We start from the raw sequence: 25,674 nt of genomic DNA on the forward strand, positions 1-25,674 counted from the left end.
CAGGTCTACAATTTTGTTTCTGGTGTCCTTCGACAGCTCTTTGGTCTTCACCATATTGGAGTTTGGAGTGTGACTGTTTGAGGTTGTGGACAGGTGTCTTTTATACTGATAACAATTTCAAACAGGTGCTATTAATAAAGGTAATGAGTGGAGGACAGAGGAGCCTTTTAAAGAAGATACAGGTCTGTGAGAGCCAGAAATCTCGCTTGTTTGTAGGTGACCAAATACTTATTTTCCACCATAATTTGCAAATAAATTCTTTCAAAAATCAGACAATGTGATTGTCTGGATTTGTTTCCACATTTTGTCTCTCATAGTTGAGGTATACCTATGATGACAATTACATGCCTCTCTTATCTTTTTAACTGGGAGAACTTGCACAATTGGTGGCTGACTAAATACTTTTTTGCCCCACTGTATTTTATTTAGATACATCTTATAGCAAAAAGTAAAAAAAAATGTTTTTTTTTGTCAAAGTTTTTGGTCTTTTTTCGTTTATATCAGAAAAAAAAAAACCCAGTGGTGATCAAATATCACCAAAAGAAAGCTCTACTTGTGTGAAAAAATTGCTATAAACTTCGTAGGGTTGCATAACCGCACAATTGCCATTTAAAGTAGCGCAGTGCTGAATAGCAAAAAAATGCCCTTGTCATGAAGGGGGTAAAATCTTCTGAAGCTGAAGTGGTTATACCGGCAGCAAATCGAGATGTACAGCCAAGCGCATTTACCGTCACTATTGTGTGTCAGGACAGCACAGATGAGGAAAGTCACACAATAATTTATAGTGGATGACCATTGTGAAGGAAAGAATGACACGTCGCCAAACCGATTTAAGCAAATGCTTCTCATTTATTCACAGTTCAGAGAAGAAAAAAAAAAAAAAAAAACACAAACATAGACTGAAAATAGAAAAGTTCCGGCACCCTGGGACAGGGTCAGACATTACAAGTGTTTTGTTAATAAGTGCAGCAAATGAGGAAAAAAAAAAAAAAAAAAAAGACTCAAATGGTTAAACTGTACAATAAATTAACGGCTATGTCATGGGAACATGTCCAATTCATGCTCATCACTACAGTAACAGCATGACCACATCTGAAGTCCCCGACTGTCCGCGCCTGGCTCCTCATACAAACCAGTGACAAAGCCATCACACTAGGGTAACACTGGCTGCCTGCAGGTAGCCCTGAAGGAACTGGAGAGCATCAGTGTTCAAACTTGTGCTAATCATCGAAGGGACCTGAGAAAGGAAAGAAGACCAGGGTGGATAGAAATCAATGATTAAAAAAATAAAACTTAAAAAAAATCTGATTTTTTTAAAATTTAAATATGATTTTTGTTTATTTAAAATCAATTTTTATCAAATTTATTTTAATAAAATGCTTTTGGAGTAAAAAACTATCTAAAGATAGTTTTCTATTTAAAATACATTAATCATTTAGTTTATTCAGCATGAAATGGAGCTTAGTTATGTATACAAGAAAAAAAGGGAGGGAAAAAGGAGAGAAATTTCCCAAAAAGAATTCAAAAAGGAACTGTCAGTATTCACAAGAATAAGTTTACTTTATTGAAAAATTTCCATACGGTGACATAATTAAAATGAGCTATTATGTAGCATGAGGCTGTATATTCTGCAATATTTACATTTTTGGTTAACTCATTCAATGAATCCAAGCTCTGCAAGCTGAGATAACATGCACTGCATTGATGCATTCACACAATTTCACAGTAGCCATGAGATAAAACAAAGTTCAGGAATATTCCTTTAACCCATTGTTTTGCAAATCTATGTTCACTACAAACTGTATGATTAAATCGGTTCTGATATCGCTGTTTTACTAACCTGACAGCTTATTATTATAAATAGGAAACCTTCACTTTGTTTGCAAATATTAAAAATTCGAACTACCAGCAAGAACGAGTCCTTACATATAAAGAGCACCTGTCATTTCAGATCCATCATGGCAGCGCCTGTTAGTGGGCATCCACTCACCTGCTGCCGCCATGTCCCTCACCTTGTTGTGTCACTGCCGCATCACCAGCCGTCCTATTAAAGTGAATGGGACTGTCGGTGAGTCAACAGCGGGTCAGAGGAGGAGCCGCTGCGGGACAGAGATGACAGTTGCTCTTTAAAAATTATGATTTAAAAATCGACCCTTCTTCCACCCTGAAGAAGGCCCAGATATTATATTTATTTTATTTTTATTTATTTCAGGTACTTATATAGCGCCGTCAATTTACGCAGCGCTTTACATATACATTGTACATTATATTGAGAGCTCTTGTTTCAATACAGAATCCACAGTAAATATGCAATACACAGAGGATGCACTAAAAATACGACTGCAAGGTGAGAACCATTGTGGGATTCCAGGATGGAGAAGGACCTGGGGGTCCTAGTAGAGGACAGACCCACTAATAGAATGCAATGCCAAGCTGCTGCTAACAAAGCAAATAGAATACTAGCTTGCATTAAAAAAGGGGATTCACTCCAAAGATAAAAACGATAATTCTGCCACTTTACTCTGGTCCGGCTGCATCTGGAGTATTCCGTTCAGTTCTGGGCCACCAGTCCTCAGGAAGGATGTGCTGGAACTGAAGGGCGTCCGGAGAAGGACGACAAAGCTAATAAAAGGGACTGTAGTCATTATGAGGAACGACTACAAAACATTAAACTTATTCTCCCTGGAGAAGAGACGCTTGAGAGGAGATATGATAGTGGTACACAAATACCGCTATGGTGACTCTAGTATAGGGAGAAATGACAAGCAGCCATTCATTAAAACTGTGTACTGTAGGAGACCAGATATAGTAAATGCAGGTTCCTGGGTTTAACACTTTAATGTAACTATGACAGGAGTACACAAACCCTTCACTGATCCTCACTTACACCCTGGACACAAAGAACTACTACAATAGCAAACCTGGGCCAACACTAGTCAATAGAAATCTCAGCAGGACCATTCAATGCTAAGTGGCTGCTGAAAAAGCCAATAAAATACTTTGGAACCTATAAAAATGAGAATGAAAGTATGTGGTTCCAAGAAACTAGAAAGAAACCATGCGCTGTCACTACCTACTTATGGGATTAAAAATATTAGAAATGTGTACCAAAAAATATATATTAAGATAGGGTTTTACTGCATAGAGGGTTCTTTACTGTAAGAGTGGTAAGGATGTGGAATTCTCTTCCACAAGCGGTGGTGTTAGCAGGGAGTGTCAATTTAAAAAACTATTAGATGGGCATTTTAATGATCGCAATATACAGGGATATGGGACATATTAGAGACATAAAATCACACACATACAGGCTGAACTGGGTGGACTTGGTGTCTTTACTCAACCTTAAAGTGTTACTAAACCCACAAAAAGTAAAATCAGTCTGTATATGCAGTAAAGCATGCTTGTTATACTCACTGTGGAACCTAAGGGGTTAATGCTCTGCATTGTGTAAAAAGGCTGTTTGATCCTGTATGCACAGATCCTCCCCTTCTTGCATTGCCCCCAAAACATGTCCAGATAAAACAGTTACTGGAGTCAGTCTGCACATGCTCAGTTTGGTGTGTATTGCTAGAATTTTTTTTTCTCTTGGGAGGGTGCATGTGATCAGCACAGGGCCAATCAGCACTGTCCAGACAGAGGGTCAGGGGTCCTGCCATCCTGATAGGACAGCCAGTGCAACATGAAAGCTCCTCCTACAAGCTTTAACCAGACACTGATAGAAGTCACAAGACTGCTATATACTGCTGATGAGAAAAGGGATTTAACAATTTATATTTACTAAAATAATTGTATCTGCATGTTCTGTGTACTGTAGGAGATCAGATATAGTGAATGCAGGCTCCTGGGTTTAGTAAGACTTTAAACAACTACGCAACTATGACAGAAGCACAGGAACGCTTCACTGATCATCACTTACACCCTGGACACAAAGAACTACTACAATAGCAAACCTGGGCCAACACTAGTCAATAGAAATCTCAGCAGGACCATTCAATGTTAAGTGGCTGCTGAAAAAGCCAATAATATTTTGAAACTTACTAAAAAAAAAAAAAAAAACAAAAAAAACAAAAAAAAAAAAAAAAAAGGTATGTGGTTCCAATAAAGAAACTAGAAAGAAACCCTGCGCTGCCACTACCTACTTACGTTATAAATGTTTACCAGATAATATATATTAACAGCTTGCCGGCTAGCCGTCGTCATTATACTGCGGCAGGTCGGCACGTTCCCACGAGCTGTCATAGCTATACGTTGTCTCCTTTAAGTGGGATAGCAGGCATGCGCCCACTGCACTGCGGGGGTGGCGATGCTCGTGGCCGACGGTCGCTATGACTGCCGGCCACAAGCGATCGTGGGCACGAGAGGCAGAACAGGGACGTGTGTGTGTGTGTGTGTGTGTGTGTGTGTGTGTGTGTGTGTGTAAACACACAAATCCCTGTTCTGTGAGGAGAGACAGATTTGCGAGTTCCTAATAGCCAGGAACTACGATCTGTCATTTCCTCTAGTCAGTCCCCTCCCCCTACAGTTAGAACAGGTCAGGGAACACAGTCAACTCCTTGATCGCCCCCTAGTGTTAACCCCTTTCCTGTCACTGACATTTATACAGTAATCAGTGCATTTTTATAGCACTGATCGCTGTATAATCGTCCCAAAAATGTGTCAAAAGTGTCCGCCATAATGTCACAGTCACAATAATGAAAAAAAAAAAAAAATTGCCGCCATTACTAGTAAAAAAAACCCAAAAATGCCATAAATCTATCCCCTATTTTGTAAACACTATAACTTTTGCGCAAACCAATCAATATACGCTTATTGCGATTTTAATTACAAAAAATATGTAGAAGAATACATATCAGCCTAAAGTGAGAAAAAAAAATTAGCTTTTTTTAAAAAAGAAAAAAATTGGGGATATTACAGCAAAAAGTACAAGTGTTTTTTTCAAAATTGTCGCTTTTTTTGTTTATAGCTCAAAAAATAAAAACCGCAGAGATGATCAAATACCACCAAAAGAAAGCTCTATTTGTGCGGAAAAAAAGGACGTCAATTTTGTTTGGGTGCAACATCGCACGACCCCGCAATTGTCAGTTAAAGCAACGCAGTGTCGAATCGCAAAAAAAAAATGCTCTGGTCATTGAGCTGCCAAATCTTCCGGGGCTGAAATGGTTAAGAGAGCATTTCAAAAATGATATAGTTCTATATTTAAAGGGTGCTGCTAAAACACCAACATGTGTTTCCACAGTGATAAAATATTATATGTAAAATTGTGTAGCGCTACCCATATACCATCATAATGTACCACAAATCAAATAGAGTAACATATTCTAATATTAATAAAAAACAATAACAATACACATAAAACTGAGAAAAATAAATAAACCCAGAAACAAAAATAAAAAAGGAAAGTGAGTCCACAATCTCAGTGCTGTCGATCCGAGAATAACCATACAACGAAACGTTCCTTCTTGGAAACGTAAAAGTACGTACAACACAGTCCCAGTGATAATAATTCAAACAGCCACCAACTCCTTAACCAGTTCAGCTCTCTGGGTGTACTACGCAAGTCCAAAGAGAGAATCCTTTAATCACAAGCGGATGGCAGGAGTAGTCATGAAGCTTGTGTGGGTTTTGTGTAGCCGGCTCCTGGCTTGAAAGAGATGTGGCAGCTTCATAGCTGCCGATAACCTTCAGAGCCGGCAGCGCAGTGCTTTGTCCCCCTCGTCGTCCTGCGGTTCCCCGGCTCTCCTGCTCTTACCGGAGCCCCGGAACACAACCACTGGCTGTGAGACCGAGGCTGATCAAATCCATACCTCAATCTCCCATGCAAAAAAATGAAGCCAGAAATAATGTCACTTCCGCTTTCAGATCCACCATTTCCCTAGACCAGTGATAATGAACCTTGGGACCCCAGATGTTTTGGAACTACATTTCCCATGATGCTCATGCACTCTGCAGTGTAGTGGAGCATCATGGGAAATGTAGTTCCAAAACATCTGGGGTGCCAAGGTTCACCATCACTGCCCTAGCCAGTACAGCCAGGGGACGCATCTAACCAAGCCGTTTAGGGGTCTAATAGACCCCAATGTCTCCCCTGCCCTTCACACCTAATGTCTCCAATATGGGGTACCTGTCACCTGCCCAATGCTATCACCTAGGGCTGTGATGGCGAACCTTGGCACCCCAGATGTTTTGGAACTACATTTCCCATGATGCTCAACTACACTGCAGAGTGCATGAGCATCATGGGAAATGTAGTTCCAAAACATCTGGGGTGCCAAGGTTCGCCATCACTGACCTAGGGGTTTATTAACCCCGTGAATAATAATTCTACCACAAGAGCTCCTAGTTAACTCTAAACTGATGAGCTGTTTACTGTTTAAAAAAAAAAAAAAAAAAAAAACCTGATGAGCTGTAAAGGCTTATAAAATCTTACCTATGGTGATTTTTGGGCACCATAGTTTTTTGGCGAAATCGCGGGCGTATGCAATTTTAAGACCTGGAATAGGCATTTACTCAATGCAACCTCATCTTTTATATTTTAACCAGAAATAGGTATTTGCTGTGTTTTTACACTCATTAATTTTATTATATTTTTTCCTGAAAATTTGCGTTTAACAAACAGTTGCGCAAATATCATGCGATATAAAAATTTGCAACTATCACCTTTTTATTCCACAGGGCCTCTGCTTTCAGAAAACATATAATGTTCGTGGGTCTTAAATAATTTTATCGCCAAAAATTAGGATTTTTACATGTATGCGACAAATAAAAACCTGCTCCGGAGCCGAACTGGCTAAATCCAGTGTAAAGCTAAAAAGCAAGTGCCACCATCAGTCCACAACTTTAGAATACCGAAGTGCTCCACCTCATTGTGAATTCATCACTCACCTTGGGCAAAGACCCAAAAAAACAGGTCTACTTGCGCTTAGTTTTCCCTTTAGGAACAGGGCTGGACTTCCTTTTTTGGTCCTCAACACACTCATTAACCAAGCCTCTTTTCCATTACATAGGGCCGGACGTGATTGCTCCAAACCAAAACACAGAGACAAAAAACATAGCGCAATATAATTGCTTAATACCATAAAACCTTGGTCAGGGAGCACGCAGGATCATCTGACAGATTTTAAGGGAATTCTGGTTAGGAGGGTTTCTTCCGAATACAACCCCCTTTGGGTAAATATGTGTTACATTTATATTTTAGACATTATGATTTATGAATCACCTGTTAAAATTTGACATGTGTATATGTAAATGTCTTTACAGCAAACAAATCCTCTGAAGAAGACCCTAATTGCGCGGGTCGAAACGGTCTGCCGTTTATACAACCTATGTAATGCCATGTATAATTCTGTTAGCATTTTATGTATTTGGAATGGTTTTTATTCTCCTACCAAAGCTCATATTTTAACTACCATGGTATTATTCTATGTAAACTTTAATAAAGAAATAATTTTTATATATATATATATATATCTATATATATATAGATATATATATATATATATCTATATAGATATATATATATATATATATATATATATATAGATAGATATCTATCTATATATATATCTATATATCTATCTATCTTACTCAAATGACTTGCCTTGCTGCCTAAAACCCCCCCTGGGGGAGCCTGCCCACATTGTACCATTGTTAGGGTGTTCAGCACTACTACCTCTCTTTATATGCGTCTTTCCCATGCTATATCATAAAACCTTTTATTTGCTAAAGATGCACTTACATAAAATGGAGCTCGTTAAAAATGCATAAAGACATCATGGATATGCAAAACAGCTTCTTACAACCTCTTTTCTGGGTTTCACCAAAACCGGGAGCGACGTCACCTCGCTCCTTCCAACGAGTTGCGTCACAAGATCACGTGACTTCCTCAGGGCTGGTAGCGGTTTAAATTATTAATACTGGGACTGTGTACGTACTTTTACATTTTAGGAAGGTCCGTTTCATTGCATGGTTATTCTCCGACCAACAGCACTGAGATTGTGGACTTTTCCTTTATTTTTGTTTCTGGATTTATTTTTCTCAGTTATGTGCATTGGCTATTGTTTTTATTAATATTGGAGTATGCTACTTTGAGAATGAGATTTTTGATTTGTGGTACACCATGATGGTATATGTGTAGTGCTACACAATTTTACATTTATGGTTCTCTTTCTCCTCTGTAAGAGGGACAGAGGAAGCCATGGGTCTGTGTGTAATGAGTAGCTATTATGTCCTCACGTATTTCTGGATACTCACCCGCCCGGGACAGGCTGTGGACAGCTTGTGAAGAGACTGTGCCAGGAGGATCTTGGGATTATTAACCATTTCTCCGATTGGATCATGCTCTTTCCTGCCTGCAAATGCCAGTTGGGAAAAGGCGGTCTGGTAGCCGGGGGTGTCCTCTATGTCGATGAAATGTTCGTCATCTGGAATGGTGTCATCTTCAGGCAACTCAAACAGGCCGATCAGAGCCTGGAGCAAAGGCGTCCTGGGAGTGATAAAAGGGGCCCAAGAACATATTACTCGCAATCACAGAGGAATCAGACAACAGTGACTAGATTTCCTCCAGGAAGAGGCGGCCATCTTACCAGAGCTTTGTGTACTCTGTGTCCATCATGGGGGGACATTCCGTCAGGACTTTTGTAAGCCCAACAGCACAAATCTTCTTCTCTATGGGACCCGATACTTTCTGGATTTCAGGGATGATAATCTTCTCCACCACCATGCCAAACATCCTGCCACACACAAAGAATCACAGGTCACTCCTGGATAAAACTCAATTACTCTACCGGGTCAGCAGAGAGCCCTGGACGGCGTTCTGTCCTCTCAGGCAACACCCCCCCCATACAAGCATTCCCCGTCACTACGCACACTCCACCCACACCCAGCCATATAAAAGATCCCCCCACTCACTTGGGTTGGATACTGTCCACCATTTCCTGCAGGGCGATGGCTCCGTATTTCACACAATACAGGTTTAAAAACACTAAAAAGCCTAGAGCATGAAAAAAAAGGAATTTCAGCAAATCACATCATCATAAACCTGAAGAAATAATGCTGACAGAAAAAAAAAAAACAGTCCATGTAAATGTGGATGTGATTTATTTGTTGTCCTTCCCCACCCTTTTCTGCTGAAAATAAGGTAGTAGGATGTTGTAAATCAGGGGTCTCCAAACTGCGACCCAGTGGTTGAATGTGGCCCTTTCCTTGCTTTTATCCGGCCCTTGGGGCACCATTCCTCCCACCGACACCATGGGGGCACCATTTCTCCCACCAAAGATGGGGACCCATTCCTCCCACCGACACCATGGGGCACCATTCCTCCCACCGACACCAACGATGGGGCACCATTACTCCCAACAATACCAATGATGGGGGACTATTCCTCCCACTGATACCAATGATGGGGCACTATTCCTCCCACTGATACCAATGATGGGGCACTATTCCTCCCACTGATACCAAATGTTGGGGCACTATTCCTCCCACTGATACCAATGATGGGGCACTATTGCCCCCACTGATACCAATGATGGGGCACTATTCCTTCCACTGATACCAATGATGGGGCACCATTTCTTCTACTGATACCAATAATGGGGCACCACTCCTCCCAACAAAACCAATGATGGGGCACCATTGCTCCCAACAATGCCAATGAGGGGCACTATTCTTTCCACCAACGATGGAGCACTATTCCTCCTCCTCCTGACCAAAGGCACTATATAAATTTTCTTTCTACTTCTAGCAACCAAACCTGAGACATTGTTTATTCCCACTAACACTGGGGCATTTTCCCACTGGCCACAGTCTGCCCCCCTAAAGTCTGAAGGACAGGAATCTGGCCCTTTGCTTGTTAAGTTTGGAAACCGCTGTTATAAAAAATATAATCAGCAAAATACGTTTTGCCGAGACTCTATGGGACCCACAGAGGAGGGGCACCTTTTATCAGTGTCCACTCTACTAGAGGGCAGAGCTCAGTGCCAGGTGTAGGGTTTACAGCCCATAGGGCAGGTGCACCTTTCCTCCATGACCAACTTCCAATGGACTGTGTTGGGTGTCTGGTGTGGCGGTGTTTGCCATAAGGGGGAGGGTCATCTTTTCTCAGCCTTGTTCCGTCTCCTACCAGCAGGGCACTGTGCCTCCATTGAAGGGCACAAGAACTATTTTCGCTTTTTCTGGATTCTGTTAGATTACTCTATTTATAAAGTTGCACTGGACGATTTCTCTTCTAATTTCTCCATATTTGCACCAAGGTAAATCACACCAGAGTATTTCACTGTTAAAAAATCCTATTACTGAAGAATTACCATAACTTTTTACCAGTAATTTACTGGTGATAATCTATTACTATCAGCTAATGGGACACAGTGCAGAAAGCTTCTCTTGGAGGGGTCACTGCTTTCTCCCATTGTGTCTCCTTGGTCTAATCTCACCATTTCATTAATCTAGTGAATGTGACAAAACAGCGTGCAATGTGAACAGCAGATCACCGCCGCGCACGGCCTGAACAGGAAGCCGCCTTGTGTGTCAGGGACACAACTCACTTTTCACAAACTTCGTGGTTTTGGAGCTCTGCAACCTCTGGAAGAGTACGATGAAGACTTGTCTCTTATACTGCTCCAAACACGCCCTGCAAGACATAACAGACAAATATCAGATCTATAAAGAGAACCGGTCATTGTGTATGATACAAAATTGTGTATCATAGCTGTACATGAGATTGGACACCATGCATGATACAGCTATAAATAAGATCTATAAAAGAGGCCCTGTCACTATGTAACATGCAGCTATAGATTACATCTATAAAGAGGATCTGTCACTGTGTATTATATAGAATTAATGGTATCACAATCAGGGGAGAGTGCAGGCTAGGGTTTACAAACTATGTGCAATGTGCGTTTAAAACATATGAAAGCTTTCAATATACATTGGTCTTGTTTATTATATACAGTTCAATCTATTATTTTCTTTACTCCTTTTGAAACAGTATCTGCAGATCCTGCCATTTTCTAGGTGCTTATGCCACTTCCTACTCCAAGCTAGAGCTGCACGATTCTGAGAATCACGATTATTTTGCTTAGAAGATAGATCACGATTCTCGCGGCATAACATCATCTTTCACATTAAAACAAAAAAAATTGGGCTAACTTTACTGTTTTTTTTTTTCTTTTTTAATTCATTGAAGTGTATTTTTTCCCAAAAAAATTGCGTTTGAAAGACCGCTGGGCAAATACATTGTGACATAAAATATTGCAGCAATTGACATTTTATTCCCTAGGGTCTCTGCTGAAATATATATAATGTTTGGGGGTTCCAAGTAATTTTCTAGCAAAAAATATTGATTTTAACTTAAGAAACAAGTGTCAGAAAAAGATTTAGACTTTAAGTGATTAAACTTCCTGCATTTACACGTTGTTAAAAACTTGGCAGCCTGCCTGGATTTTTTTCTTTAGGCCCCGTTCACACTTATGTGAATTAGATGCGTGTTTCTCCGCATCTAATTCGCATAGCAGGAGAATGTGACTGGCTCCCTATGGAGCCGGTTCACATATCTCCGGGAGCGGCTGCAGAGCGCACTGCACAAAAACGCTGTGCGTCTTTGGCTCCGCTTTAGGTCCGAATTCAGGCATAGAATCGGCCCTGAAACGGGGAACAGGGACTCACAGCGCTCCTGTGCGATCCGCAGCGTGTTATAGTGTGAACCCGGCCTTACACACAGAAGTTTATCCCTTTGATCTAAGAAGGAAGAGTTAGTTACAATGTTTCATGTTAAAAACTTGGCAGACTGCCTGGATGTTTTCTTTTGACAGCTGAGTGAGCAGATAAGTCTCTCCACCTGTTATATGAAAGAATCGGCAAACACTGCAAAAGAGATCATCAGGGGGGTTGAACCGAGATCTTGATTTTTTAACGATTAATTGTGCAGCTCTACTCCAAGCTGACAACACTAACCCCAGGCAGCTAATGTCATTGCAGTGTTGTCACCATCATGCCCTCAGTGATTGCAGGGAGCCATGCCAAAGCTCCATGTGCTTTCTGACCTGTGTTGGCAGTCTGTGACATCACTGGCTGACATGCCCTCTGTCCTGAAGTGTGAAGCTTCAGCGACAGCCCAGGTACACACTGCAGACGGAGGAGACATAGCAGTCATGCAAATACGGATTGAAAAATGGTATTGATTAGTGCCTATGATTGAATTGTTGATGGGTGAATTACTAGTGCTGACACTTGAGTCTCTGAGTTGAACAAGTCATACACTCTATGGGGATTCGGAATCTCCTGCATAGGAGATGGTGCTGGTTTTTGACATGCAGCTCGCCTGATTCCAGCATGGTGTATACACCCGTTTCTGAACATTGGAGGAATGATGGTGTCTGCCCCAGGGTGCTACTTACGAAGGTAAGTGCTCGATGATACTGTTCAGCAAATAAAAGCCCTGGTGATCATTGGCTTTGGAGGCGATGAGTTTCTGGAAGACTCCAAGAAGGCCGGGCTGAAAAAAAAAAAAACATACAGAATCAGAATGTTTTTGTATAGTTCATAGAGGCATATACTGTAGAACACAGCATGTAATGTGTTTCCAGCATATGGAGGGGCCCCCACCTCTGCCCTAATGTGGCCCCTCGAGTGAGGCCCCCGCCTCTGCAGTAACGAGGCCGCTCGGGCGGGGCCCCTCTGTTTTATCATGGCCAATCAGTGGGCCTCTCTGCATGCAATCACCGAGGGGGAGTAAACGACCACTTACAATCTTATCGCCGGCGCTGGCTGCTATGGTGTTGGATCCTCTTTCCAGGTAAGCTTGTAGGAGTCGGACGAGAGGCGGGATGTTGCCCGTCCTCTCCCACAGAACAGGTTGCAGGAGGTGCGGGAAGAGCGCCATGTAGGAGTTGGGAATTTCATCTTTGTGCATCTCCAGGAGCAGTGACATGACTTGGAAGACATACGGCATAAACTCTGCATAGAAGGGGAGAAGTGAAATAAATCTGTAATCCCTGGTGTCTATATGGTTTCAATCATGTCGGTCAATGTTTTATGTCAGATTTATAGCTCCTGTCGCCATATCATACAGACACACTGTCAGCTACCATCAGACTGCTTGTTTAACCGCTTGCCAACCGTATCACTTACATGTATGGCGCCTCTCCTGTGCTGGATCATGTACTAGGTATGTGATTTGGCACTTTTGGAGTCGAGGACACGCGAAGGCGCGCCGCCAGGCTACCCGCCTGTGCTGGGGCTGGGATTATACACAGCAGATGCCGATCAGCGGGTGCAGGCCAAAGGATGACCCCCAACAATCGTCGTGAAGACACACAGGACAGAGCTCTACCTATGTAAACAAGGCAGAGCTCTGTTCTGTCAGCAAGGAAGTAATGGATTTTCTTTCCCGGCAAAGCAGGGAATAAAATTCATGTCTTCCCTTAGTGAAAGCACCTCGCACAGTACACCAAAACACTGGCTAGGCACACATTTAACACTCTGATCGCATTAGATGTCTAAACCCTTCCCAGCCAGTGTCATTAGTACAATGACAGTGCATATTTTTAGCACTGATCACTGTATTCATGTTACTGGTCCCCAAAAAGTGTCCGCTGCAATATCGCAGTCCCGCTATAAGTCGCTGATTGCCGCCATTACTAGTAAAAAAATAAATAAAAACACCAGTGGGTTTTTTTTTTAAACCAAAAATGTGTATTAGAGTACATATTGGCCTAAATTGAAGAAATTTGATTTTTAAAATGTTTTATAGCAGAAAGTAATAGTCTCCGCTGCCCCCCCCAAAAACTGTCAGCCTTTTTTTGTTTATAGTGCAAAAAATAAAAACCGCAGAGGTGGTCAAATACCTCCAAAAGAAAGCTCTATTTGTGGGGGGAAAAAAGGGACATAAAATGTAAATTTATGTACAGCATGACATGACTGCTCAATAATCAGTTAAAGTAACGGAGTGCTGTATCGCAAAAAAATGGCCTGGTCATGAAGAAGGGGGTAAATCTACCGGAGCTCTGTGTGTGAATGAACTACAAGTCCCCGTGTCCTTTGTGGTTGTCTGCTTGTAGTTCTCAATGAACTACCGGGTTGCTGTAGAGCACTATGGTAGTTAATTGATTCTGTCAGTGTATCTGCTTGCCTGGATGGGATGTACGAGCACACAGAAAAAGTGACAAATTTGCAGGAGACCCGCATGGCACCAGTGATCAGCTGATGCTTTACAGGCTCCAAAATAAATAAATGCTAATTTTTTTACCTGCAAAAAAAAGTGAAATTAAAAGTGTGCATTAAAAGTGAACTTATCCTTTACCTTTGGATAGAATAAAGAGGTGTATAACCTGTCAGGTATTTTTTTTTTTAGCCCATCTGTGTCCCATTAGAGAAATTTCCCTTCACTTCCTTTCCCTTAGCCAAACAGGAAATGAAAGGAAATCCCGCCAAGTGAAGAAATCCCTGGTTGTCAACAGAACTAGTGTCCCCACTGGAACATTTCCTCTCTATTCCTGTTCTGGGAACAACCCAAATTTTAGGATTATCATATACTTTCGATGACCACAGTAAACGGGGCAAATACAGAGGGGCACAGACCACAATAAAACCCTAACAGGTGTTCAAATCCTCACCACTGTATTCAAAACTAAAGAAAAGTTTTGCCTTGTTATACTTTAATTATTTCATTATTCAATTACTAGTTCAATAATATGGCCTGGAACAGATTCACAGCGGTAGCAATTTGCAGCTATTATCACATTGACTGACTATGTACCTTGTACATCGCTCTGCAGGATCTCAGTGAAGACCAGGAACAGGGCCTCTTCGAAGCTGCTCACAGTGCCGGGGTTGGAGCGGCAGGTGATGCGCACAGACAGGCAGATGGATTCAAACAGGTAGTGATTGAAGTGAGGCTTGCTGGGATTCTGGGGGGGTAAAACAAATCATCCAAGACAAATCAGCAGATTTATTTGTTTTTTATTCCTTGAATGATGGTGATCACAAGATAGTTATAACACAATGTGAGACGTCAGTATGACATTTTATAACAATTACTTCTTATGTAATTCTGGATCTGTAGGTAGTTATAAAGACCAAGAAGCGCGTACAGCCATAGCAAAAAGTTTCAAGAATGACACAAATATAACATTTTCACCGTCTGCTGTTTCAGTTAGTATGATGGCAATTTGCATATACTCCAGAAAGTTATGAAGTAGGGTTGTTCCGATACCACTTTTTTAGGACCGAGTACAAGTACCGATACTTTTTTTCAAGTACTCGCCGATACCGATACTTTTTTTTTTAATGTCACATGACAGTGCTTTTTTTTTTTGGGGGGGGTGAACGGTGTATGTTTTTTTTTTTTTACAATTTTTATTTTTTTACAATAATTTTTTTTTATTCTTTATTGCAATATGTGTTTTTTTTTTTTGTTTTTAATCAGCCCTGTTGGGGGGCTTTGGTGAGATATCAGGGGTCTTAACAGACCTCTGATATCTCCCCCTTGAGACAGAGAAAGAGACCGAGGATAGAGATTCCCCAGTCCCTTTCTCTGCAGCCTCAGCTGCACTGAGAATGAATGGAGAGAAGACAGCGGCTCCTCTCCATTCATAAACTGAGACATCGTAATCACAGGAGATTACAATGTTTCAGTTATGTGAATAGACAGAGTCAGCTGACTCTGTCCATACACAAAGGAAGGAGGAGGAGGACGGCGGAATGGAGGGGGAGAACGGAGGGGGACAGAGAAGGAGAGGGGAACAGAGGGGACAACGGAGGGGGACACCGGAGAGGCACAGAGACACCGCGATCACCGCTGTATGTCACTAAAGCCGCTGAAAGCCGCTGGGGGAGAATCTTGTAACTCCCCCATGCGCCGATCAAAGCTGTCTTCCAGGTATCGGCAGAAGCATTTGCCCGTGTACAAGTACTTGGGCAAATGCTCGGTACCGATACTAGTATCGGTATCAGGACAACCCTAATATGAAGAGTGATCAGATGAATTGCAATTAATTGCAAAGTCCCTTCCCTTTCTTTGCAATGAAAATGAACTTAATCCCATAAAAAAAAAAAAAATTGCATTTGTGAAGAAGGCTTCAGAACGCCCAAGAAAATCCAGCATGTGCCAGGACCGTCTCCTACAGTTGATTAAGCTGCAGGATCGGGGCACCACCAGTGCAGAGCTTGCTCAGGAATGGCCGCAGGCAGGTGTGAGTGGATCTGCATGCACAGGAAGGAGGAGACATTTGGAGGATGGCCTGGTGTCAAGAAGGGCAGCATAGCCACTTCTCTCCAGGAAAAACATCAGGGACAGACTGATATTCTGCAAAATGTACAGGGATTGGACTGCTGGGGACTGGGTAGGGCTGGGAGATTTTCTCAAAAAAAAAAAATCTACGATTTCTTTTTTTTTTTTTGGACACCGTGCCGGTCCTGAGGAGCTGTGGGCAGGAATTTTTAGGCGAGGCCGCGCCTTCAGCCTAGTCCGCGGTGTGCGGCCTCGCACGGACTAGGCCGAAGCCGCGGCCTCACCTAAAATTTCCTGCCCGCTAGTCCTGGTGGAAAAAAAAAAAAATCTAAAACAATCAATTTGCTGAAATTTTGAATTGATTTGACCTCTTAACTCGATTCAAGATTAAAATCGATTTTTTCCCCCAGCCCTAGAAGTGGGGGAAAGTCATTTTCTCTGATGAATCCCCTTTCCGATTGTTTGGGACATCTGGAAAAAACTTGGTCTGGAGAAGAAAAGGTGAGCGCTGCCATCTGACCTGTGTCATGCCAACAGTAAAGCATCCAGAGACCATTCATGTGAGGGGGTTACTTCTCGGCCAAGGAAGTGGGCCCAATCACAATTTTGCCTAAGAACACCGCCATGAATAAAGAATTGTACAAAAACATCCTCCGAGAGCAACTTCTCCCAACCATTCAAGAACAGTTTGGTGAGGAACAATGCCTTTTCCAGCATGATGGAGCACCTTGTCATAAGGCAAAAGAGATGACTAAGTGGCTTGGGGAACAAAACATCTAAAATTTTGGGTCCACGGCCAGGAAACTCCCCAGACCTTAATCCCACTGAGAACTTGTGGTCAATCCTCAAGAGGAGGGTGAACAAAAACCCATGCAATGATTATGCAAGAATGGGCTGCCTTCAGTCAGGATGTGGCCTAGAAGTTGATTCCCAGCATGCCAGGGCCAATTGCGGACGTCTTGAAAAGGAAGAATCAACACTGCAAATATTGACTCTTTGCATAAACTTCACGTAATTGTCAATAAAAGCCTTTGATACTTATGAAATGCTTGTAATTATACTTCAGTATATCATAGTAACATCAGACAAAAGGAGCTAAAATCACTGAAGTAGCAGACTTTGTAAAAAATTTATATTTGTGTGATTCTCAAAACTTTTGGCCACGGCTGTAGTAGAAATATGGTAGGTCAGGACTTACCTTACTGACAGCCAGCAACTTCTGTGTGAGCTGAGAGATGACAGAAGGGATAAAGGGGATGATGGCCTCCTGCAGCAGCGAGAAGCTTCTCATGATTGCTGGGACAGAAGGACACAATACATCATCTCTGCACTATGGCACACACTATATAATATAACTATATAACACCCCCCCCCCCCCCCTCCTCCGCCCCATCTCCTACCTTTCATGATGTACTCGTTCTCTGAGGAGCCAGGTAATGACAGAGCTTTGAACAGGTTGGACAGGAGCCCCTCCACATACGGCAACATGTCAGCTACAGTGATGCTGCAGGAAGAGGGGAGAATGTGATGACATGACATTCACAGAGAGCGCAGCAGTCTTATAAACGGGGCAGGAGATATGCTTACAGGGTGGTGTTGGCGGATCCTCCTCTCATAGTAAAGAGCCTCTCCAGGGCGTGCGCTGCATACGTGTGAACCACAACGCTCTCCGCTTGCAGATGGGAAATCAGGAGGGGAAGGGCTGCCAATACCTGATCTTTAGGTACCTGCCACAAAGACATTAGGATTCTGCTTTAGGCCCCTTTCACACTTGTGTAAATTGGGACTGCAAAGTCGTACCCCATGATTTCCAATGAGTACCACTCATATCTGTGCGACTTCAAAGTAGTCCCTGCACTACTTTGGTCAGACTTTGATGCGACTTGAGGTCCAAATACAACTCAAGAATACACAGGCATTACTTCAAGTCACGTCAAAGTCGCAACTTTCAGGTTGTACAAGTCTAAAAGGGGCTTTAGGGAAGGTGTGACATTGATAACAGCAGACAATATGGTAACAGCGCAGCTGGATCCAGCCCCCCTCATATCACATTACACGGCAATATAATCAAAGTGTAAAGCTAAAGTGCCCACCCAACAACCAGTCAGGATTCACTTTAAAAGCCCACAAGTATGCTTGATGTAAAATGACATTTACATGTAGATTTAGTTCTCTTTGAGGGCGCATCGGAAGCCCCAAAACTTGGGACAATCTATTATGCAAATTCCAACATGAGCCTGTAAGGTTTGCTGCCCTATAGCAGTTTTACGGGTGCAGGATCACGCATATACACGTTATCCTGCACTCCCACCTGCAGGGGGCGCACGGCGCCAGCGTGACGCTTCTGCTGTGAGATTTCACAGCAGAAGCTGATCTGCGGGTGCTGGGCACTCGATATCCACCGGCACTCACCGATCATTGGGCAGAGACTCAGAACGGGGATCTGCCTACGTAAACAACTTTTCCTCCTCAGCCTGTCCCTGGCCCACTCCTATTAATAAATTAGATTGCAGTTCTTTTAACCTCCTCCTGCCAGCGCTATAGCCGAAAGACGGCTACAGCGCAGGCCTTAATTGCTGGAAGGGCGTCCATGCACGTCCTCCCGGAAATGGGGCACGTGTGCCACACTCTACAATCAGCAAGTCCATGAGATCCCGACCCTTTACCACGTGGTTAGCTGTCAGCCAACGACCGCTGATCACTTGATGTAAACAGAGCAACGTAGTCGGCTTTTTTTTCCTCATGCTGACAGCGCGAGAAGAAAAAAAAAGCCGATTAGCAGCTTCTGTCAGAGGGACATCGGGCCTGATCAGTGAGAGGCACTGCTGCCTGCAGTGCCACCTGCCAGTGCCCACCAGTGCCTCATCAATGCCACCCATCAGTGCCCATCAGTGAAGGAGAAATATTACCAGTTTTCAAAATTTTATAACAAACTATGAAACCGTTTTTTTCATCAAATGTTTCGGTCTATTTTAGTTTTTTTTTAGCAAAAAAAAAAAAAAAAACCCAACGGTGATTAAATACCACCAAAAGAAAGCTCAATTTATGTGGAAATAAAAACATTAAAAAAAAAAAAAAAAAAGTCATATGGGTACAGTGTTGCATGGCCGCGCAATGGTCATTCAAACTGTGAGAGCGCTGAAAGCTGAAAATTGGCCTGGGCAGGAAGGAGGTGAAAGTGCCGGTAAGGGCAGACTGCATGTAAATATACTCTGTCTAGGACCCCCACTCCTACAGAACGACACCCACCCATTAGGGTATTTTAATATTTCCAAAGAACCAATCCCCTGCTTACATTAAGGCTGAGGCAGAGTGCTGTGATGTTTTCTGTAAGTTTTGTAATAGCACCCTGCCGACCCCTCCCACCCACCAGCCACGATCTGTATACAGTGCAAAGAAAAGCAAAGAGACCCATTGATGACATCACTTGCTCTAAAAATATGTAATCCAAAAACAGAAAGTTTTATTTACAAAAATGAATTAGCTTGTTAATTGGGGTGTGGAGAAGGGAGGGCAGGGAAGGCAATAGATAAGCAGATACAACTAAAGTTGTAAATAAACTAACAGGGGAACTCACAGCAATTTTCTGGTTTCTCCTCGATATGCCCATGTGTGTTTTTTATGATTTACGGTAGTAATTTCAACCTCCTGTACAATTTATCTTTGGTAAATCTTAGGTACATTTTATACCTATGTGCCTTTGCCGCGAAAGATGTGTTTCATAAAAAAGAGAATCCTATTGGTTGTTCATACTTCTTTACAGCCAGTGTACATACTTCTTTACAGCCAGTGTACATACTTCTTTCCAGCCAGTGTCAGTTTCTGAGTTCACAGCTGGACACAGTGCTTCGTGTTTATGATAAGGCCTGATTCCTCCTGTATTGATTTGTATTGTCTGCCCTCATGTTGTAAAGCGCTGCGCAAACTGTTGGCGCTATATAAATACTGTATAATAATAATAATAATAATAATAATAATGATGATATAAAGCAGGAATGAGATGATTCCTTTAAAACCGCTCACCTGATTCCTGAAAATCATGATATATTTGATCCCATCTGCCTTTAGTACAGGATATTCATTGACTGCAGAGAAAACACAGCAACATTACAATGTGTGATAAACAGCCATCTGAGGAGCAACACCCCATAATATCTCTACACACTATTCCCAACGCACACGTTCCTATAGAAATGACTGAGTATATAAGTGGGTGCTGAAGCGACCACCGGCTGGAACCGTGAAAAGTCAGAGTGAGAAATGTCACCAGCCCACCATGGATCTCCAGAACAAGTCCAAAGCGTTAACGTTTAACGCTTCGGAGCCACTCAGGACCCCTTTATCAGGCATGTGACGTCACAAGCCTGATGAAGGGGTCCTGCATGGCTCCGAAACATTGCTCTAACAATGTGATCGCTGAATAAAGCTTTGGACTGGTTCTGGAGATCCATGGTGTGCTGGTGACATTTCTAGCTTACTCCCAGGATACACTATATTACCAAAAATATTGGGACGCCTGCCTTTACACTCACATGAACTTCACCGACATCCCAGTCTTAGTCCGTAGGGTTCAATATTGAGTTGGACCACCCTTTGCAGCTATAACAGCCTCAACTCTTCTGGGAAGGCTGTCCACAAGATTCAGGAGTGTGTCTATGGGAAGGTTTGACCATTATACCAAAAGCGCATTTGTGAGGTCAGGCACTGATGTTGGACGAGAAGGCCTGGCTCGCAGTCTCCGCTCTAATTTATCCCAAAAGTGTTCTATCGGGTTGAGGTCAGGACTCTGTGCAGGCCAGTCAAGTTCCTCCACCCAAACTCGCTCATCCGTGTCTTTATGGACCTTGCTTTGTGCACTGCTCCAAATCATTTGGTGGAGGGGGGATTATGGAGTGGGGTTGTTTTTCCAGGGGTTGGGCTTTGCCCTCTAGTTCCAATGATGGGAACTATTAAGGTGTCAGCAAACCAAGACATTGTGGACAATTTCATGCTCCCAACTTTGTGGGAACAGTTTGGGGATGACCCCTTCCTGTTCCAACATGACTGCACACAGTACACAAAGCAAGGTCCATAAAGACATGGATGAGCGCGTTTGGGGTGGAGGAACTTGACCGGCCTGCACAGAGTCCTTACCTCAACCCGATAGAACACCTTTGGGATAAATTAGATCGGAGACTGCGAGCCAGGCCTTCTCATCCATCATCAGTGGCTGACCTCACAAATGCACTTCTGGAAGAATGGTCAAACATTCCCATAGACACACTCCTAAACCTTGTGGACAGCCTTCCCAGAAGAGTTGAAGCTGTTATAGCTGCAAAGGGTGGGCCAACTCAATAATTGAACCCTACAGACTAAGACTGGGATGCCATTAAAGTTCATGTGTGTGTAAAGGCAGGCGTCTCAATACTTTTGGTAATATATCTTATCTGCCGCAGTGACTACAGAAACAGAGCAGGCATCCCCCTCTTTCCCTAGAGAACAGGAGACTCCACCACCCGTGATAGTCGGAGCTTAGATTATCACTATTCACCACGGCTGTCACCTTAGGACAACAAACACCTCTGAAGTAGGGCTGGGGAAAAATTGATTTAAATCTTGAATCGAGTAGAGGTCAAATTGATTCAAAATGTAAGCAAATCGATTTTTTTTTTTCACAGCGCTGGTCCTGAGGAGCTGCGAGCAGGAGTTTTTAGGCGAGGCCGCGGCTTCGGCCTAGTACGCGAGGCCAGATGCCACGGACTAGGCCAAAGCCGCGGCCTCGCCTAAAAACTCCTACCCGCAGCTCCTCAGGACCGGCGCGGTGTCCAAAAAAAAAAAGAAACTCGATTTGAGTCGTGAATCAAGTTTTTTTTTTTTTAAGAGAATTGCAGATTTTTTTTTTTGGAAAATCTCCCGCCCTACTCTGAAGTGCACAAAGCCAGGCTATGAGCAGCTGATACTTACTGTTCAAAGACTTCAGATCAGGAAGAATGTGATTCACAAAGAACTCTGTAAGGTTGACAAGTTCGTTTGCTTGTGTGATCCCGTGCTGAGAAGACAAAGAAAATTCTTACTAACCCAGTGTCAACAAATTACTCCACCCCAAACACACTGCATGCTTTCTCTACCTGGGACACAGGGCCCTAGGACATGGTACTACACTTACTTCAACATGACCCAAAAGGACAGTGGCTCCATTCCCTCCACCCACCGAGACGAGAGCGGCCCCATTCCCTCCACCCACCGAGACGACAGCGGCCCCATTCCCTCCACCCACCAAGACGACAGCGGCCCTATTTCCTCCACCCACCAAGACGACAGCGGCCCCATTCCCTCCACCCACCGAGACAAGAGCGGCCCCATTCCCTCCACCCACCGAGACAAGAGCAGCCCCATTCCCTCCACCCACCAAGACAGCGGCCCTATTTCCTTCACCCACCAAGACGACAGCGGACCCATTCCCTCCACCCACCGAGACAAGAGCGGCCCCATTCCCTCCACCCACCAAGACGACAGCGGCCCCATTCCCTCCACCCACCGAGACAAGAGCGGCCCCATTCCCTCCACCCACCGAGACAAGAGCGGCCCCATTCCCTCCACCCACCGAGACAAGAGCGGCCCCATTCCCTCCACCCACCGAGACAAGAGCAGCCCCATTCCCTCCACCCACCGAGACGACAGCGGCCCTATTCCCTCCACCCACCGAGACAAGAGCGGCCCCATTCCCTCCACCCACCGAGACAAGAGCGGCCCCATTCCCTCCACCCACCGAGACGACAGCGGCCCTATTTCCTCCACCCACCAAGACGACAGCGGCCCCATTCCCTCCACCCACCGAGACAAGAGCGGCCCCATTCCCTCCACCCACCGAGACAAGAGCGGCCCCATTCCCTCCACCCACCGAGACAAGAGCGGCCCCATTCCCTCCACCCACCGAGACAAGAGCGGCCCCATTCCCTCCACCCACCGAGACAAGAGCGGCCCCATTCCCTCCACCCACCGAGACGACAGTGGCCCTATTTCCTCCACCCACCAAGACGACAGCGGCCCCATTCCCTCCACCCACCAAGACGACAGCGGCCCCATTCCCTCCACCCACCGAGACAAGAGCGGCCCCATTCCCTCCACCCACCGAGACAAGAGCGGCCCCATTCCCTCCACCCACCGAGACAAGAGCGGCCCCATTCCCTCCATCCACCAAGATGACAGCGGCCCCATTCCCTCCACCCACCAAGACGACAGCGGCCCCATTCCCTCCACCCACCGAGACAAAAGCGGCCCCATTCCCTCCACCCACCGAGACAAGAGCGGCCCCATTCCCTCCACCCACCGAGACAAGAGCGGCCCCATTCCCTCCACCCACCAAGACGACAGCGGCCCCATTCCCTCCACCCACCAAGACGACAGCGGCCCCATTCCCTCCACCCACCGAGACAAGAGCGGCCCCATTCCCTCCACCCACCGAGACAAGAGCGGCCCCATTCCCTCCACCCACCAAGATGACAGCGGCCCCATTCCCTCCACCCACCGAGACAAGAGCGGCCCCATTCCCTCCACTCACCGAGACGACAGCCGCCCCATTCCCTCCACCCACTGAGATGACAGCCACCCCATTCCCTCCACCCACTGATACCACAGCGGCTCCATTTCCTCCACCCATTGAAACCACAGCGGCTCCATTCCCTCCACCTATCGAAACCACAGCGGCTCCATTCCCTCCATCCATCGAAACAGCAGCTCTATTCCTTCCACCCACCAAAAGGACATTGGCTTCATTTCCTCCACCCACACCTGCTTTCACCCAAATGACAGAGACTCCATTCTCTTCACTCACCCAAAAAGAAAAACTGCTCAAATACTCTTCACCCACCCCTCTTCCTACCCAAAGGGCCATGGCTATATATTCCTGCAGTATATTCAGAGATCGTTGTGAGAAGACAAAGAGGGACTTAGCTCCACCTATGTGTCCATATTTTTTTAATTTTCTAGACTTACCTTCTGAGTCTGGGCTTTGGACGCCAGCGACGTCACCAGGTAGATGGCGGCATCTTTGTGCTTCCAGTTGATGGTGGGGTTTTTAGCGTACTCCTGAAGCATAGAGTTGACGTAACACGAGAAGATGTTGGTAACAGGTCCCTCAAAAAACTTGCACAGGCCACGCACCAGATCACAAGCGGCTCGCCGCCTGGTATCGATATCTGGAGCCATCGCAAAAGACAAATATCAGTTTAACACGACCTGTATGAACAGGTTACCATTCGCATGTTATTCAGCAAGCACCAGCAGCAAGTTCTATAAGAAGCCTCTAGTTTGGATATACATCACAAAGGAATGCCAAAATCCTGCACGATTCTTACCGGAGCCCTCCAGATCCCTCCGGATGTATTCCTCTGAATTGTCTTCAAATGCTTCCTCATCAGCAGCTGCAAAATGAGAGACACGGAGTGTGAACAGGTGAGAAAGGCATTGCAATACTTCCAGGAGTACACAGAGCAGTGGTCCATGCAGCCTATTACACTTATCTGTGCATTATGATCACAACACCATTATGCAGGCTGGAGACCATTCAGAGGACATATTCCTGGTCTCTCATGAATCAGACAATTTGTATTGTTTTTGGAGGATCCGGATAAGTCTGTGCAAGTTTAACATCAGGAATGTGGTGTGATTCTGCTCTACGTTGCAGGGGATTCTTTTTCCAAAATGAGTTTATATGTCCTCACAACTTCCTATTGCAGTGGTGGTCAATTCGCTTGATATATTGGACATCGATTGTGACCTCACCAAAGGGCCATACATAATTTTCAGTAAATGTCGAGTCATAGAAAACTGTCACACATTCTACAGGAAACGGCCAGAAAGTGCAGACATGATACAGGAGATGGTCAGAGACTGCAGACATGCTAGAGGAGATGGTAAGAGACTGCAGACATGCTAGAGGAGATGGTAAGAGACTGCAGACATGCTAGAGGAGATGGTCAGAGACTGCAGACATGATACAGGAGATGGTCAGACACTGCAGACATGATACAGGAGATGGTCAGAGACTGCAGACATGATACAGGAGATGGTCAGAGACTGCAGACATGATACAGGAGATGGTCAGAGACTGCAGACATGATACAGGAGATGGTCAGAGACTGCAGACATGATACAGGAGATGGTCAGAGACTGCAGACATGATACAGGAGATGGTCAGAGACTGCAGACATGCTACAGGAGATGGTCAGAGACTGCAGACATGCTACAGGAGATGGTCAGAGACTGCAGACATGCTACAGGAGATGGTCAGAGACTGCAGACATGCTACAGGAGATGGTCAGAGACTGCAGACATGCTACAGGAGATGGTCAGAGACTGCAGACATGCTACAGGAGATGGTCAGAGACTGCAGACATGCTACAGGAGATGGTCAGAGACTGCAGACATGCTACAAGAGATGGTCAGAGACTGCAGACATGCTAGAG

At 44.3% G+C, this 25,674-nt stretch overlaps 1 protein-coding gene across 1 annotated transcript in view; it reads right to left on the reverse strand.

Annotated features, from left to right (window-relative positions):
• Nucleotides 1-829: 829 nt before the first annotated feature.
• Nucleotides 830-25,674, reverse strand: part of CSE1L (chromosome segregation 1 like) — a gene marked incomplete at its 5' end in the record, with an annotated part of 35,578 nt that continues 10,733 nt past the window's right edge. The window contains 15 exon segments of the mRNA XM_073606775.1: nucleotides 830-1,237; nucleotides 8,251-8,482; nucleotides 8,583-8,729; nucleotides 8,908-8,989; nucleotides 10,542-10,627; nucleotides 12,396-12,493; nucleotides 12,746-12,954; nucleotides 14,756-14,906; nucleotides 17,427-17,524; nucleotides 17,629-17,732; nucleotides 17,816-17,955; nucleotides 20,252-20,313; nucleotides 22,172-22,256; nucleotides 24,203-24,405; nucleotides 24,565-24,630. Of these exon segments, the coding sequence (XP_073462876.1) occupies nucleotides 1,148-1,237; nucleotides 8,251-8,482; nucleotides 8,583-8,729; nucleotides 8,908-8,989; nucleotides 10,542-10,627; nucleotides 12,396-12,493; nucleotides 12,746-12,954; nucleotides 14,756-14,906; nucleotides 17,427-17,524; nucleotides 17,629-17,732; nucleotides 17,816-17,955; nucleotides 20,252-20,313; nucleotides 22,172-22,256; nucleotides 24,203-24,405; nucleotides 24,565-24,630 (1,853 nt within the window).

Source organism: Aquarana catesbeiana, linkage group LG12 (genome assembly GCF_042186555.1).
Source record: "Aquarana catesbeiana isolate 2022-GZ linkage group LG12, ASM4218655v1, whole genome shotgun sequence".
Lineage (NCBI taxonomy): Eukaryota > Metazoa > Chordata > Amphibia > Anura > Ranidae > Aquarana > Aquarana catesbeiana.